The sequence below is a fragment of the Struthio camelus genome, chromosome 14 (genome assembly GCF_040807025.1).
Source record: "Struthio camelus isolate bStrCam1 chromosome 14, bStrCam1.hap1, whole genome shotgun sequence".
In the NCBI taxonomy this organism is placed as follows: domain Eukaryota; kingdom Metazoa; phylum Chordata; class Aves; order Struthioniformes; family Struthionidae; genus Struthio; species Struthio camelus.
In genome coordinates this window covers 21267931-21286144 of record NC_090955.1, presented here as the reverse complement: position 1 = coordinate 21286144, position 18214 = coordinate 21267931, and the positions used below count along the sequence as shown (strand labels likewise).

The window sequence follows — 18214 nt, the reverse complement described above, 5'->3', positions numbered from 1 at the left end:
ATCTCAAAGTATAAATTAATTTCAGAGTTATCAAAACAGAACTTTTAAGGAGTATTGTTGTGAACAGTCAAACACTTTTATCGTTCTTCCTAAAAACTAAACCCTGAGATTCCAAAAGGATTTTTTAAAAACAATTCCAAAACAATCTGTCAGTACAAGTAATGAAGCAGTCGGCATCCCGGAAAATAAGAGAAATAGAAATATTTGCCCTCTTAAAAAAAACCCAGCTTGTTCTGCCAGAACCCCACCATTTAACCTGCTTCCTCCAAAGCTAGGACTAGGTGAAGCCGAAGAGGAAGTGACAGTAGCCCAATCTGTTTCTTTTGTTAAATGAGAATTGCTTAAGAATGTATGCTTTTAATTCCTACCCTAAACTGTACTTCAATACAAGATCTGAATATCTAGGAACAGAAAACAGGATAGGATGGAGTGTCCAGTTTTTGTGTGTGTGTGTCCACGCTCTTGTGCACACAAATTATCTTACTGTCTCTCAAAACTTGAATAAACCTGTATCCATGAGGGGGAAATTATGTACGTTTAAGTGGTTATTAGCTGGGTACAGAATTTTGTTACTGAAAGATTTTTGGGTTTATGTTGTTCTGTAAATTCAAAAAATGTAAGAAATTCAGGAGTAGGGCTACGAAATAAGTGAGCTGGAGAGTCCAGGGTAATACCGGTTTTGGAGAGCAGGGCGCAAGGTTGGTTTGGTGGTTTTCTGTAGAGGCTGATGGAGTGCTAAACTGTAGCTGAGAAGCCTGACAGGACATCAACCGAATCGTGCAGAGCCTCTCGGCGGCTTTGTACCCGTGGGCTCCAAAAGTCCCTATTGTGGGGAGTGCAGGAGCTCAGGCCGTGTCCCACCAGCTGCCTTCCCTGGGCTGTGCAGGGGAGTAATAAGCCTGGCTGTACTGGCACGAGGACTCATGCTGGCTGCTTCTGTGGATTTTGGGAGGTCATGTTGGTTTGGTTGGCCCTATGCGTGTGCCAGCCTGCGTGACGCAGACCTTCAGGGGAGGTGGTGCAGGGGATCATCTGAGCAGGTCTGCTACCTCCAGCGGGCTGGGTCTGAAACAGAGATAGCAAATGCTGCTGATGTTTTTTGGATCCCCTGTGGGGCAGCCGACTTTTATTTGCTTTATGCTCCCCAGAGCTCCCCATGCGAGTGCAGTGCTGAGACGTTAGAGCGCTCTGGGCAGCAAAGGCTGAGCGCTCCGGTCCCTCTTCCTCCATAGGTGTCATTAATCCGCAGCCTGACTGAGTCACCCAAAGGCAAAGGAGAGGAGGCAGCGTGAGAACACCTACCTGAAGGGCTCTTTGAAGTCATTTAGTCCGTCCCCATACTCAGAAGTGCTATCAACAGTACTTAAGTTGTTCTTGACAGAAATTTATTGTTCTTATTTTAAAAAAATTTCCAGGGATGGAAATTCTGAATCGCTCCTGGATAATTTAAGTGTCTGTGCAGTGAGAGAGTTATTCCCAGTGAATAACATACATTTCCCATGTAAGAATTTAAACACGTTGCCTTTTGTTATGTTTTACATGGATATGAAGACCAATTAATCATGTTATATTTTGAGCCATGTTTTACCTGCTTGAAGACAATTTAATTATAAATATCAATATATAGCATTTTAAAGGAACTTGACCAGCTTTTTCAATAGGAACTTAAAATTTGAACAACATACTGGTTGTAGGTATACGGTTCTTTTAAAATAATTTATGTGGTGATTAAAAAAATCTGATTTCCCCCCCAAAAAATGAACACTCAGAAGCTGTGAAAACATCTTTTCTGCAAAAAGTTAACATTAACAGCTTACAAAATATTGCAATATAAAGTACAGGAATTCTGAGTGTTTTCTTATTTAAGTGTGAGTTCAAAACCCAGTTCTAATTTGGTAGTTTTAAGATCTTAGATATTTTTCAAATTCACAAAATCAGCTATCTGTTATGTAACATTTTTTAATTCAAAGTATTTTTGGATCAGTTTCAAAAGAGGAGGGTGCTGTTTGCCCATTAGCCTGCACGAGTTCAAATACGCAATGTGAAAAACCAAGGTCTGCATGCACTGGTCATTCGTATCTGTTGGTGTTTTTGGATCAGAATGGAAATTATTATCTGGAAAAAATGTTTAACCACAGAAGACTGACGTAAGACAGGTATACTTTTTTGAACAACAAAACTCTGATGACAAGGCAAATATTTTGCACTTTGCTGCTTCTTGTTCTGGTGAAACCAGTAACAATAAAGCTGGCCTTTGGGACAAAATGTCTAAAACTCAGCATGAAGAATTGCACACGCATCAGTCCTTGAAATGGGTGGTTGACAAAGCAATCTTAAAACCTCTGAACTCAAATCTGTTTCTATTCACTTGAGGTTTTTAAAAAACTTTTTCAGTAAGACAGATAATAGGTCCTGGCCCCCCGCCACATCCACACCCTCTACAGAAGCTTTCTGATAGGAAGTAAAGCACAGACAAGTGAGTGAGCGTTGTTACAGTCCGTGTCTCTTAGACCTGATGTGACAGAGTGAATAGTTCGTGTAATGGCACTGAATTATACTACTCCTTAGATATGTATGCATCCTGGCAGAAAAATAACAACTTAAAAAATTGATTCCAATGTATTTGTTACCTAAGTAGTTCTGACTTTTCTCTCTAGGATATGCTGTTTCTCTTATTTCAGTTAAGTAAGCATAAGCTTTTAGATTCTTAGAAACCTATATGCGTTGTTTGAAACCAAAGCTAATATGTAAAATATTCAAATATATGGATTTTTAGTGAAGATCATTCTAATTAGCTGCAGCTTTAGCCTGCTTTGGATGCATCTATATTAGCATTTTATTTTGGATCTGGAGTGTACTTTTGGAAATTAATCTTCTGATTGCCCCCACTTAGGTTTGAGGGAGTACGTAGTCTGGAATCCTTTGTCGTGAAATTAAACTGGAAAATGTGGTCCAGAAGTATGTTTCCTTAGCAGCTAGTTTTACACTGCAAGTCTGTTATTGGGCCGTAAGGATTTGCTAGTGTTCGTAGAGCATTTTAATGCCTTTTGGTGCAAGACATATATTATAAAGTTTAATCTTTTACTGACATGATTTTTCACCTCTTATTGCTTTATAGCACAAATGATGAAGCCTCGATATTTAATAAATGTAATAAATAACTGCAGTTATGAGCTTGTTTTGCGGCTGCGGTCTATAAGTCTTCCGCATCTCTTTCAGCCTGATTTTCTTGTTCACATGAATATGACAGATGAATGGGGAAGTAATGACACTGAAAGAGGATGAGATGATGTATCAAGAATGAGCTCCGGAGCACATCTCCGTAGACTAAGCTCAAAAGAGTGTGGGTTTAATTTTCTGATTTTGCAGTACCTGGGCTGTGTTAAATTGCTTAAGCCACACGGTTGCAGATTTTCTTATTTAGTGACTTTCAACCTGTGGTCTATGGTCCTCTGAGAACTGAAATTAGTAAGCTGTTCTCGTTCTCTCTGCAGGGTTTGTAGGTTGGAAAAAGTTGAGAATTACTCTTTAAGTGCTCTAGATATACAAAGAAGCGTATCAGTCAGCAATCACAATTTCATGTTGTGTTCCAGTTCAGTTTTTAATAGTTCTGATGAAAAGCCTATCAAGTTTTCTAGGCAAAGTCAACTTTTTTCAGTATTGTTTTGCAAATTTTCATAGTGTATCTGTTAAATGCAGTCACCTCGGTTAGAACATATTGTTTTAAGGCAAAAAAAAAAAATTTTGGAAACAAGTACATTTTGTTTATATTAGAAAGCAACCAAAGAATGATGAAATAGTGCAAGCATTCGTTACTCAGGCCGCTGCCACCCTCAAAACCTTTAAAGATTTATTCTTTTAAATGTTCTGCTTCAGCCAGAAGGAGAATGGGGTTTATTTATAAGGATTTAGTGGGTAAAGCGTAAGCGAGAAAGACAGCTCTCAGTCTGGTTCTATATTTAGAAGTATTTGTTGCTCTGTACTAATTTCTAATGCTTTACTTAAGTTTCTACTTAAGAAAAGGTGTATCAAATTCAAGTGCCTTGATGACGATCAGTTTATGCTCATGCATTTGATTATTTCTGTTGGATTCTGTGCTTCCTGGTGTTTTCATTACGCTGTACTGCGAGCGGTAGCCGAGGAAGTGTTCGAATGCTGCTCTTCATCCAGCTGCATGTAGGAAGTAATGGAAATTGTCAAGGATTGCTGCATGAGAAATGGGAGCATTCGTCCTCATTTTAGAAACTACTTAAACGGCCACAGCTCTAGCTTTCTGACTCGTTTGTCAGATAGTTAGGACTCCAAATGGAACGTGTTTTCCTGTGACTGTATGTCTTTTCAGCAGTGTGTTCAGGCCCTAAATGAGACTTTCCTGGTTAATAAGGCCCTCGTAAGGTAACTTAATCCCAGTGGTTGTGCTATTCCCTATGCAGCCTTTTTTTTATAACAAGGATAGAATTGTAACTCAAATTTCATTAAATTATCCAAGTGAAAAAATGTCAACCTTCATACGGACAGCTATGACAGTACTAATATCAAGCTAACAGAGATTCTAATTTCTACCTTTCGGTTTTATTCATAATGTTTTGTTTGCATTGGCGTAATAGCCTATTTCAAGTATGTACTTACAATATATGATGATGAAAAAAGGCATTCCTTCCCCCCCTTTTTTATTTTTTAACTCTGAATCAGTCAGTGCCATTTATGTTCGCATTCCAGTAAGTATTCAAAACCTATGCCGTCCTCTGAGATCGTAATGTCTCCTACATTATTAATTCCATTTAGTACATATGTCTTTCAAATTGCGTTTCCTATTACATTCAGTTTTCTCATAGTCCTGACATTTGAATATTGCTATTGGAAGGGAATGCCACACGTTCTTCATTTCTGTAAATTGGTTGGCCCTGCTGTTGATTCAGTCTAAACTTAAATGTTTTTCTGACATAGTTGAATCACTTCAGAGTTCAGAATCAGTTCAAAATATCCCTAGAAACCCAAACTGTAGATGTTGAGACAGGCCATTGAACAAAATTTCATTGCAAAGCATTGATAAATGCTTTCATTCTGCATTGGAACTAAACCAATGTCTGTCTTTTTTTTTTCTTCCCCATGAAAAACCCTGAGAGAAGAGCCTAAACTGAATGACAGAGGCCAGAGTGTTTAAAATTAAGACCTTGTTAGCAAGTTAAGCACCTGCTTGTTAACAGGTTAAGCATCTGATCTGCTCTCTTGGAGCAGTGACTTAAACTCGGAGAATTTCTTAACTTTTGGGCAGTAGGATTGGAGATTATTGGTGTTCTGCATGTAATTAGTAACTGAAGTAGAGTTACTCTCTAGATGAGTGATCATTGCACATACTTTGCATGCACAGCTTAGCACTCGGTTAAAGCTTGTAAGACGGACGCGAATGGCGTTTCCATACATCCTGGATGAATGCAAAGAAACCTTCATCCTTAACCAGAAACTTCGTTCTGGACGTTCATGATATACGTACTGAAATAAAGCGTTACAAAAGAAACAATTGTTTTTGACAAATGTAAATTTTTTTAACATTTGATTTAAAATTTGTCAGTATCTCTAAAGACAGTTGAATAATAATTTAAAAAGCAGGGTTTTTTTATGGAACGGTTACAGGATATGCCAACAGACATATAACCTGTGTGTAAACTGTATCTGTACTAGGAAAGTTCATAGTTATCTCAGCAAATCCTTCCTAGGGTAGCCGAAGCCTTTGCGTGCAGGGCTGACAGTCTTTACTTCTCTCTGCTAACCTTTACATAATTAATTACTTACAGAGTTTGAGATTATTTTGCTTCATTATTTTGTTTATTTCAAAAAAGTTCTGTCTCATTCATTTAGTGATTCCTGTGAAGCTGTTTATGATTGTTTGTTATTGTGGGATAAGTATTTCTAATTTGTGAAAACATTTTTTTTGCAAATTCTAACTGGATTGCACTGCAAACATATTCAATGAAAACATAATTATGTGAAATTAATTGTTTTTATGACTGTTTTGATGAAAATGTATTCGTTGTTTTATAATAAGTTATCCTAGTTTTTACCTTATTCTGAAATGCTCACAAATGGCCTACTTCTAGAAAAGTAGCCTGCACTTACAGTTTTTTTCAGTAGATGTTTTCTTCTTCTGAAACTTCCTGATTACACACTTCTTGATTCTTAACCTCCCACTTTTCTAGCTGGATATCAGGTCTGTCTTGCCTGGGGACATCCTCTTTCGGATGTAGTAGAATCTGTGAGGTTCTGCTCATCCAATATTGTGGGTTTTTTTATCAACTGATATTTGCACTGTAATGTGAAAATCTGTAAATACAGATCTGGAAGTATACATTATCTGGTTTCTCTGTGAGAAGCAACAAGAAGGAAAAGACAGATTCGTACACAAAATTTCAGACTCAGCAGGGAAAGCCCAATTTAAGTGTTACTCTCTAACAGGAACTGGTAACTTAAAACATATGGAAAGGATACTACGTGCATTGTAAAAAAGATGCCCCACTGCTAAAATACAGATGGGATGAAATCGATTGGCAGTTGTCAGGAGCTGTCATTTGTCCAAAGAATGATTTCATTCTGGTTTTGCTCAACTATTTCAAATGTATTTGTTCAGTATTGTTCACAAGCACAAAGTATGCTTAGGGAGCAAACTCACTGTAAGATATCAGTAATACTGATAGATAACATAAGTCTAAGACTTGAGCTGGCTTCAGTAAGAGCACATTAAGAACAAAATTGTTGCATGCAAAACATGCAACAATTGTGTCATGTGAGACCTGCAAGTGAAATAATTGTTTCATGATATAAAGTGACCTACATCTGCTTTCTACAAATCTGTGTTGGGCAGCAAAATATTAAGTCCCCTGGACACCTTCTCTTCATTAGAGATGTGCAGATCATGGACAAAATTGGGCTGCCTTTAGATATCGTTAATTAGATAGGGTTCCAGGTTGCCAAGCGCTACGTACTTCTTAACTCTCGACTGGGGACGTGAAGTAATGAGATTCAGAGCTTTGGGACGAAATATAAAATCTTCTCACGCATTTTCCGGAAGTATACTCCAAAAGTGTTAAGTAAAACGCTGTTAGGACATGACCTTGCAAGCATCGTTCAGTAACGGCACTTGAGCTCCTATTAATAAGGATAGTGGGCAACTTTCCTACTCTGACTGTTGTACTTGAACGCATTGTTTTTACCTATTCAATATTTGACCATATTTTAGGGACTTTTTCAGTGCTGAGGAGTGTACAGTAAAACTCTAGCAATTGGTTGTTGAGTTACTCTGCTGCTACCCCCAAGAACAGGATTTGAGATTGAAATTGCCACGTTGGCCTTTCTGACCACGTGGCAGCAGAAGGAAGCGGAGCTGAATATAGCACAGCAGTAATGGCCTGGCCCTGCTCTCTTCCGTTGGCTTTGGTGAAGTTAAACCCTGTCATTTCAACGGATGGGCACAAAAGCTGTCTTCCTGAAGGCGCCAGTCCAAAGCATCTTGCTCTCCTAGAGTTGAGTGAACGTTGTAACCAACATTTCTCTGCTCACAACCGTTTGCGATCAGGCTGAGGAACGTGCAAATGTGTATGTGCTTACAGTGCTTACAGATTTGCTTCCTTGCATGAAAGTGTGTGTTGCAGTAGGTGCAAATATTTAATATTGAACTCTAGAGTTGAAGGTTATATAACTGACGTTTGGGAACAGTACCTTCTTTTAGCTGCGCTTGAGGTCTTATGTAACTAACTGCTGTATGACGAAGTGAGCAGTCCTGATACTGCTTTCAAATAAGTGTTCTGAAATCTCTCTCACCGAATGTGCAAGCATCACGAACCTCGCACGTCTCATGGTAGTAAATCCCTTCTGCTCAGCTGGTCCCAGAATCTGATACGTTTCTGGAAAACGCAGCCTGACTTGCTGCAAGTAACTAGAAAATGTTTTTCATGGTTGAACGTGTCCTTGAAAAGCCAGGGAGAAGGCGAGAAAAGCCTTCGTTTTTGGAGCGCCAGGGAGGTCTGCACCTTCGCTTTGAGGCAGCGACCGCCCAGCGACGCCTTGAGCTCTGCCAGCGCGCGGCCTCCCTTCCGCCTGCGGGGCCCTCGCGGGAAGCGCCTCGGCACCTGGCTGCAGCGTCGCGCGCGGGATCTCAGCAGTAGCGCTGGCCCTGCGGTAACGGGCAGTCTCCCTTGGGACTCATTTAATGGCAAATGATAAGTTACAAAAAGGATTTTTTCACATAAATAGTACAGTGTCTTTTACAACTTAAAAGTCTCGTTAAGGGAAGGGAGTTTATGATGTTTATTGCATAATTTTTTGTTTATTGTGCTTCTTCCTATCGAAATGAATGCATTTGACAAAGTAAGTAACACCGCGTGTGATGTTAGTAACATGAACCCAACTCCTTTAATAAAAAGCTGTAGCGGAGAGCTGCTCAATTGCTTTCACAACATTAATGCTGGAGTCGCCGCCACGGCAAAATGACTTTACAGAAGCCCATTAAATAAAAAGTTTTAAGCACAGGAACTCTTGTCTTTCTGATGACAAAACCAGTTTGACTGACTGAAAAAATTACTTCTGGGGGCGTTATGAGATTTTCCTAGGGAATTTAAATGCCACAAGGTATTCTCAGCTTAAAAATAGAAATGTGTAGGTTGAAATGAGTAGCTGAGAGGTATGTGCTGTAGGTTGGGACTTATGAATGCAGATGTTCTTGTTTTCTTTTTTTAAGTATACTTTCTCTGATTTAAAAATTACCATGGTCCAGGTTAAGATGATACAATTCTTAGTTACGATTATTATCCCAATCAAGCAGCTGTAGAAAATCTCTTATCTATTATGATATATAAAAGATAAAAATATATAAGATATATAAATAAGATATAAAGAATGTAGGTATATAAAAAGATATTCTTTTTAGCTGCACAGCGCTTGTGCGTCTCTTTCTGTGTTTGCCCTGATTTGGCTGATGATATGAGAAACACGTATGTTGAAATGGTGTCTGTGAACTTGAAAGCAGTCCAGATTCAAACAACAAATAGTCTAGCAACGCTCAGATGATGCTCTCTGGCAATTAGGGGCGTTTTCCTTTTCCCTTCCCTCTTTGTGGCTTTCGCCAAGTTCAGAGGAGGATAGCATCAGCAAAATTAATCTTTTCCTGTCAGTAACAGTGAAATTTCTTGCTTACCGTCTTATTCATACGTTTTAATCTGCTCGGATAAGCTTTCCTGTCCTTTCTCACTTTCCTCCTATGACACAAGTGTATTCAGTTTTTTTTCTATCATACGGCTCCCTTCCCTTCTCTTGTGCTATGCCTCAATTTTCCTTTCCTATTTTTTCTTCCAAAAATCGTACATATAATTAAAATGCTGCCAGTGCAGAGTAGGCTTCTCAGGCTAATTTTGAAATGACTGATAATGAAGTAAGTGCACAAAAGGACTCACACCGACCGATTGCGCAGGCGTTTGCTCAGCTTTCCAGGTTCTCATGCAAGGTTTTGTAGTCCATAGCTCTTGCTCCCATGTTGCTATCAGATACATATCCAGGTTTATCTGAGGAGATTAAAACCACAGGCGGTCTGATTTTGGATGTATTGCTTACATGTGTTGGTTTGAGTTATTCCCCCCTCCCCCCCCCCCCAAATCCTCTTTACCCTTGATTTCTGTCTTTTCTCTTCACCTCCTTTCTATAGAACCGTCTTTCAACAGTCTTTGCTGACCTATTTCTGGTCAAATTTTAAGCTTTTAAAATTCTGTTCTCTTTCCACAATCTTTTGATAATGATCTTTTGAGATGCTCTATGGAGGACACATCCCCTTTTTTATTTCTGAATGTTCTTTCAGCCCACTCTGCCAGGTCCTCCCACGCTTCGGTGGGCGGTAGGCTCACCTGTATTTTCCTGTGCACTCTTTTTGGATAAGATAATCCACTGTTATGACTTGATCTGCTTTTTCTATGGCAAAGAAGTTACAGCCCTTCTCATTCCTGACTTGCAGTGAAGTCTGTATATTCTCAGTTTCAAACTAAGAATGCCTTTTCGATTGCACGAGGTTGCGACTTTTGGGAATGCGCACACACATGGCATGTGTTCACAGTTATGGTAGAAAATATTTCCGTATTAAGAACTTGATTACTTTTTTGACATTGACTCCTCTCGTGGATAGGACCTATGTTAAATATAAATTTTAAATGACTCCCTCACAATTCATCATCTTGGAATAAAACCATACTACATTCACGTAACCTACGTGCACATTAAAAACACTTTCATGATGCTTTTCAGTCTCTGCCTTTCAATAACAAAATCTCAAGTGTTCTTCTGCAATAATGCCATGAACCAAGTATTACCTTTTGAAAGCATAACAGCAATCTTAGATCTTAACACAATTTTTAAAGGTCATATGAGCAGTCCTTATAAACATCAGATGCTTTAAACTACATTTTGCACGGTCTGCTTAGGGACACTATTTTTTTCTCTTCTGTTTGTCTTATTTATATTCCTTTTTTTCCCTATTATGCATAAGGTTGATATTATATCACCCTGTGCTCTAAGGAAAAGAGAACAGATTGTATAAGATATATAGTATAATAAGCATAAGTGTGTTTTTCTCCTATGAATCCATATGTTTTCTTTCTGTAAACTCAGATAGCTCTTTCTATAACTTCTAGAAAACAGTGTGATGTAATGGCAGAGGAGAAAAACCACAAAAGAATTTTTTTTCCTTAAGTATATGAAAAAGAATACTAGAAATATAGAGCAATAGAGATGCAAATTTCCATTTTTGCTATTAAAAGGGAATGTTTATGTTTGTATTTATTTTCTATTTAATATTTATATTTATTTTCTATTCAAATTGAATAAAATAGTTTTGAAACAAAAACACGGCATAGTTCAATGAAACATTTCTTACCAGATAGATCATTTCTTGAAAGGCATGTGGCTTTTTTTAATCTCACTTATCTGAAAATCTCCATTACAAAAAATCTGTTCTAAAATCCTACTTGTTAGAACTGAATACTTTTTCTTTATTTTCTTGATGTTGCGGGAGCTTATTCCCATAGAAAAGAGTGAAGCGAACATTTTGCATTAATCTTTCAGCACTTTCATCCTGTTTCTTTTCTGTGGGACTCTTAAGATCCAAAGACAAAATTCTGGAAAAGTCTGTTGATCAGTTTGGTTAAACAGCTTTGTTTTAGTTATGCTAGGGGTTAGGTTCACAAAAAATGCAATTTCAGTTCTGAACAGTTGTTACAAGTATCTGAGTCCAAAACTTAGAAATTAAAAAGCCTTGCTCAGCTGCTGCTTAAACTTGCGAGTAGCTAAATCGTTTATGTTCAGATTCCTTACACACCTGAAATTCTGCTTCTGATTTTGAAGGAAGGTGAACAGATTGGGCTGCGCTTTAAAACATGCTGATGATGAGGAACTGTTTTTTTCTTTTTTCTGACAGCTAGGACCACCACTGATCTGACATCTGGGAGCCAAGGATTAAATTCCCTCATCAGCCTGAGTAGATAAGAACACGTGCTTAAAATAGGGCATGGTGAGCTGGCCGGGAGGCCAGGAATGAGTATAGCAACGAGTAAGACTTAGATTCCAGTTTGCGTGTGATCACTTTGATTGTGGCCCTTAACATAACGTGCTGAGTTCAGATCCTCAGAGAGAGAGAGAAGTTGAATTCATATCTATCATGTTCAGGCTGACTATTTTAATCTTGGGTCATATTGAATAAAAAGTGTAAGCTGTCCACTTCACACTCCCTATACCCTCCAAGGTAAACCTGCCTGTTTGTGTTGTCAGGTAACCTAGACCAAAGGACACCTTAGCAAGCAGCACCTATGTATAGTTTTATAGAAGCCAGACTGAATTTCAACCAAAGAGGATATTAAAATCCATAAAGTAACTCAGCATCTTTTCCATCCATCTAAAAGTCCAATTTTTGACCATGTCTATCACTTAATTTCCCTCCTGACGGTTCTCTCCCCCCAAATTTCTTTCCTCCCCTCAACATACCTTTCCTCCATTTGAATTTAGCTTTGTTTAATTGAATGAACAGAAAATAAAAGAAGCACATTTGAATCCCTGTGGTTTTCGTTGGGTTATGGAGAGTTTTCTCAGCATTCTAAAAGTAAAATCATGAATCATCATGCAACACTGAAGCTTGTCAAATTTAGGGACACTTTCCAAGAACTTGATTCGAGCTCAGTCTGTTTTTTTCCAAATTTTCTTATTTTCTCACTGTTTAGCTATAATACGAAGAATGAATATTATGTTCTTCGTGCATCATCTATGAGTAAACACAGTTCCTTCCTTGATGATAACATCTTGTGTTATTTATATGCTACGTTAGACTACTTTTTGTGGTTATGTGAACATATTAGGAATGGTATTGTTTCTATCAACACAGAAATCAATCTGTTCTGATTAACACACATGCACATCATTAATTCCATTGCTCAAGTCAAGGAGTGTTTTTTTTTTTCTATTTGTCAGAATATACTTTTTTATACTAAGCTGTTTTCACAGATAAGCTTTTTTTTTTTTTTTCCTAAAGGGATCACGGATATCCTATTCTTTAAGCCAATCAAAATACAGTGTGTTAATCCGAAGTTAGCATGCACTGACTAGGTGTCATCAGACCTATTAGTCCTTTGGAATAATAGCAGCAACTTTATCAAAGTTGATAGCTTTCTGCTGTGGTTAGAGGATATTTTACTCAGCTAACAATAAGATAAGTTTACATATATGTCCAGAGGCATAACAGGACAGTTCGTCTCTTTCAAGTGGTTGATTTTCAGGTCTGCTGGTATAATTCAGATTAAAAACGTGCGCGTTACTACCTAATGTTAACTGTTGATATAGCAGAAAACACCAGGGAATAAATTATCAGTCATCCTAATACAGAAATCACAGAAGATTTTCAGTGAAAGCATAAGAAGGCCTACTATAGAGAAAAGTAAATGAATATCACCTCGGCAGGAATGTCTAGAAACGCCTAAGAGCTAGGCTATCCCCCCGTGCTCCCTATCGCCTTGAAGGATGAATCTGCCTGTTCGTGTTGTCGGTTAACCTGGGCCAAGGGATTGCTTAGGAAGCAATTTGTAGTTTTATGGAAGCCAGACTGAATTTCAACGAAGATTTTAAAATCTGTAAAGCAAATAAAATCAGTCTCTTACTGTGCTCACACCAGGCCATGTTTTTTTCTGAGAAGTAAGAGAGGAAGTATGCTGTGTGAAATGAATCGGATATTCATGATACTTAATTCTAGGTCATATCTAATGAAAAATGAATAGTGAATTTTTTCTTATATTTGCCAAAACAGAATTAGGTGCACTGGGAAATATCTTCATCCAAACGAGGCAAAAGTGAAGCTACTGATTTGGAAAAGCGATCTAAAATCAAGCACAGACCATTTAAGATGATTTAAAGATTAAACAGGCAAAGTTCAGTCATCCTTCTAGAAAGTAATTTTCTGCAGGTGGAACAAATTGAACTTGTGTTTTGTAAATTGCATTTGCTACTGATTTTAAGCAACTTAAGGTACTGAACCTGCAAAAGGTTGCTTAATTTCTTTCTTGAGTGTTACAAAAAGGATTCCTTTCGTAAGGATTCCTTTAGTCTTGTGCTGCAGATAAAAGTTCATGCAGTTCGTGTGCATTCTTGCTGGGAAAGCTCTTTGGCTTGGGAATGTATTTTGCCTTTCAATTAGGCTGAGACCCAATTTAAGCTACAGGGAAAACTGGTAAAAATGCTTTTTATTTTAATTTCTCTTCTGTTCGCTTGGTGGAGGTTAAGTCTTTAACGTGGCTTTCTTTTTTTGTTACTGTTTCTATGCAAGAGCAGTTACTCAGCTGGTAAATGAATTATGACGGCTGTGTTGCAGGGAAATGGTTGTGGTTTAAAAGTAGAAATCAAATTGCTTGTTAATTCCTTCTATTATATGACAGGTCATGAATATACCGAAATTAAACGTTAGCCAGAAAAGGAAGCAACACAGTTGCTAAGTTGCTAAACTCCCTAATACTTGGATAAGATAAGAAACTGATGTCAGGTGCTTACATAGTTTATTTCTTCATGGAAAAATGAGAATTTAGATATTTAATCTTTAGCTAAGTAAGATTTAGAATGAATTTTTAAATACTATTGTAGTTGTGATAAAAATAATGTACTTATTGTTATATGTGAGGAAGTTACTGATTGTAATACATTCATTAGTTATTTTTCAGGTTGTGGAATAGTTCATATTAGAAATTCAAATATTTCAATGTTATAATTATCACCAGTATGTCTCATGTTTCCAAAGCAGAAACTCACTAACGAATTAAGTCATAAACACATAAATTCTGTTTGAATAGTTACAGAATGTATTTTGTTGTTTTCCTAATCTTCCACCTAAATAATCCTGAACTTAATTTGGTCCTATTACTTTCAATTGCATTCTATTACTCATTGTTTTAGTCCTTAGTAAGTCCTTAGTAAGTCTTTCTTATTTTTGGAAATGCTTGATGACTCAGGTGAAGTGATCAAGCCTTAGATTAAATAAAAGAATCAATGCCTTGTTTTCCTGTTTGTTTAGTTTGGGTTTACCCAGGATAACTTGTTCAGAAAATTTAAATTTTCTATTGAATTTTTTTTCCTTATTCTTTTCCTCAGATATCTTCATTTCTACTTTATTTTCCATTCAGTCCTCTTTCATTTAGCAGGTAGTGCTTTAAAGAGCAATTCTATTCCTTCCCCTTGTCGTTTCACAGCAAGTTTTTTTCCTTTCACTTGGTAAGTCTAATCTGTGCTGGACTGAACGATTCCTAATGCTGTCTTTGCAGGATGTGGTACTGCGACAGGAGGAGCTGAAGATGAAGGTGAGGCTGAAGCTGGATGGATTGAAGGTGCTGCCATCCTACTCTCTGTTATTTGTGTTGTACTCGTCACTGCCTTTAATGACTGGAGCAAGGAGAAGCAGTTTCGTGGGCTTCAAAGTCGTATCGAGCAGGAACAGAAGTTTACTGTTGTCCGAGGTGGACAGGTTATTCAAATCCCAGTGGCAGAGATAGTAGTTGGTGACATTGCACAGGTGAAATATGGTAAGTTTTGTCAAGCAGGCATCTACTTTTCTGAACTTCATTTACTTCTGTTCTCCCTCATCCCCTGTTTAATGGGATAAAGTATGTTTGGGACTCATTTCTCTGCGCATGATTCAAAAGGTAAAGAGTTATGTGGTCCATGGTAGGATAATTCCTACCTTTTGCTGTTAGGGCAAAAGAATACTTGCTATAAAATTGCATTTTGGTAACTGTGTTTTTGTAAACTTCCCTTCCTTTCACTGACAAGAACTGTAATTCTCTTTTATGGAGGATTTCAATATTTGGAATTCTTGATTTTGTTCTAGTTAGGAATAAAAGGAGTTATTTTTAAATGCCCTGTGAAAGGGAATTGTGCCCCCATGCTCACTCCACTTAGTAGGCTGCACCAGGACTATGAATCCTCTAAGTTCCCCCCAAATTGGGCATTTCTAGTGGGTGAATGCTTTATAGTTACGTTCATGGTATGTAAAACGTGATGCTATTTAGATGCAAAGATAGCATTAGGCAAAAAATATTTGTAATAGAGACCCTTCCCCTATAGGTTTGTGAGAAAAATCATAGTAATATGGCCTAACGTGGCTACTATGGCTGAGTGTGGTAGCTGTTCTGTCACCTCTGCTTTCATTTTACGTTTTCACATAATTGTTGCTAATTATGATTTTATAATGAGAATCATTGCGTAATTATAAAAACAATCTTACTAAGTCTCTATTACCATTACTGTGTTCTTGCTGAAAGGTGATCTCCTACCTGCTGATGGGATATTTATTCAAGGAAATGATCTTAAAATTGATGAAAGTTCTTTAACTGGAGAGTCAGACCAAGTCCGCAAATCTGTTGACAAAGACCCAATGCTACTGTCAGGTAAATCTGCCTGAGTTCTTGCTGAGCTAATCTTTTATGCGCTGTTTTGTTCATGCTGTTTTCTCTCCACATCATCACGTTTTGGTAATCTAGAAACACCTGATCTTTTGAACACTGGCTTTGTACGTTTTTCATGCAATAGACATGCTTTTGTTTTTTGATTTTGTGTAATTATTTCTGATCATAACATTTATTTTATAAAGTCAAAAATAATAAAACATTTTTAGAGGAAAGTTATTATTCTAGGAGATTACAGTTATTTTAATTCATTACATACAAGGTTTAATTTAACCATTACATTTTAATACCTTTTAAAGCCGCCTTAAACACTTTATTCTGTGTTTATTAGAAACAGTAGAAAAAGAAACAGTAAGTGTGTTAGAAGTATATACTAAAATATTGTGGATTTGACTTATGGTCAATAATTTTCAAGATGAATTCCTGTTATTCATAATATTTGCATTATGTAATATTCTGCACAGTAAATCACTTGCAGAGAATGTGGTTTTTTTTTTTTTAATTCTAAAAATACAGTTTCTAAATAGGTTGACTGTCAATAGATTTCATCTGGGATGTGATCTCAAAATGACAGGCTGCTGATCTCATAATGTCTTATAACCTAAAACAATCTCTTTTTAAAAACATTGAACTTTTTATTCATGGAAAGGGTTCTCTTTCTTGTCTGGTTCTACAGCCAGCCAAGAGTCATCCTAACTACAATATTTATGTTGCAAAGCAGCAAATAAGTACTCATCTCCTCAGGAGTCCTTCACTCTCCACCTCCCTGCCCCATACACACACTGTTTTACCCCAAGTAGCAACTGTTGGCAGGTGCTTTTGTTCAGAACAGCTAAGTAGCGATTAGTAAGGGTTTGTGAAAAGTTTTATTAAATCGACAGTGCAACTACTATCCAAATGGAAAATCAGATAATTAGCTCATTGACTATGAGATTATGCATACTTATTTATTCTGTGAATTGTGGGATTGTGGTCTGGAAAAAAAAAAACCCATCATATTTCAGTCAAGAGGTGGCTGCGTTAACTTAAGATGAAGAAGTTGCTAATATCATTTGTAGAATTGTCATTGTTCCAGACTTCATATTACAAACAACCGTGTTAATTGACTGACTTTAACTTTGCCAAGCTTCAAGCCAGCTTCTGCCTGAAATCGTGTGTATTACAAGGGTTTTTTTTTCAAGTGACACAAAAAGTGACCATAACCTCTGAGAATAAAGCAGCAAAAGAAATTCTTTTGTTCTTTTTGGAAGAAAAAAAATATTCTGCTTCTTTCAAAATATTTGATTTTTTAAATGCTTTGGCTGTAAAGTCCTTGCCAGGTGTGTACGCCTTTTGTTGTTCGTGTTGTAAAACCCCAAGTTTTGCCAAGTTGTTAGTCCCTGAAAAATGTATTGGCACATGTTCAATAGAGGCTAATAAAGATTGGTGGAGATAGCTGCAAACTCCGAAGGCTGCACCTGGGCTGAGAACCTTCAGTTTAGGGCTATGCGTCTGCAGGTAGCAAAGATACAGAAACTGACTAGGTGGGAGAGTGCCACTCTTGGATTCTTGGTATTCCTCTGACTCCCCAATATATTCTAAGATAATTTAGCTTTAAAGTAGTGGTTTAACTGAGTGGTCTATAAAACTACTATTATTTCTGCTAGATTTATAATAAATTGATCTACCTCAGAAGTGCAGATAACTAATTTTGATCACAGAATCACACAACAGTTGAGGTTGGAAGGGGCCTCTGGAGATCATCTAGTCCAACCTCCCTGTTCAAGCAGGGTCACCTAGAGCATGTTGCCCAGGATCACATCCAGATGGGTTTTGAATATCTCCAGCGAAGGAGACTCCACTACCTCTCTGGGCAACCTGCTCCAGTGCTCCGTCACCCTCACAGGAAAGAAGCTTTTCCTCGTGTTCAGATGGACCTTCCTGTCTTTCAGTTTGTGCCCGTTGCCTCTTGTCCTGTCACTGGGCACCACAGAGAAGAGACTAGCCTCATCCTCTTGACACCCCCTTTCAGATACTTGTACATATTGATCAGATCCTCCCCTCAGTCTTCTCTTCTCCAGGCTGAACAGGCCCAGCTCCCTCAGCCTTCCTTCATAGGAGAGATGCTCCAGTCCCCTCCTCATCTTTGTAGCCCTCCGCTGGACTCTCTCCAGCAAATGATATATTGATGATGTATAAAGAATTTTCTTGGAGATGCTCACCAGTGTATAAACAGGAAGGCCTGCAGTAATATTTTTAGGAAGTGTAGCTCA

General features: G+C 37.8%; 1 protein-coding gene across 20 annotated transcripts in view; it reads left to right on the top strand.

Annotated features, from left to right (window-relative positions):
- The window catches only part of ATP2B2 (ATPase plasma membrane Ca2+ transporting 2), a 430065-nt gene that overhangs the window by 310018 nt on the left and 101833 nt on the right, over nt 1–18214 (top strand). For all 20 annotated transcript variants that reach the window (XM_068906748.1, XM_068906742.1, XM_068906746.1 and 17 more), the window contains 2 exons: nt 14823–15080; nt 15819–15944. In XM_068906748.1, coding sequence (XP_068762849.1) covers nt 14823–15080; nt 15819–15944 — 384 coding nt within the window. The remainder of the gene's footprint in view (nt 1–14822; nt 15081–15818; nt 15945–18214) is intronic.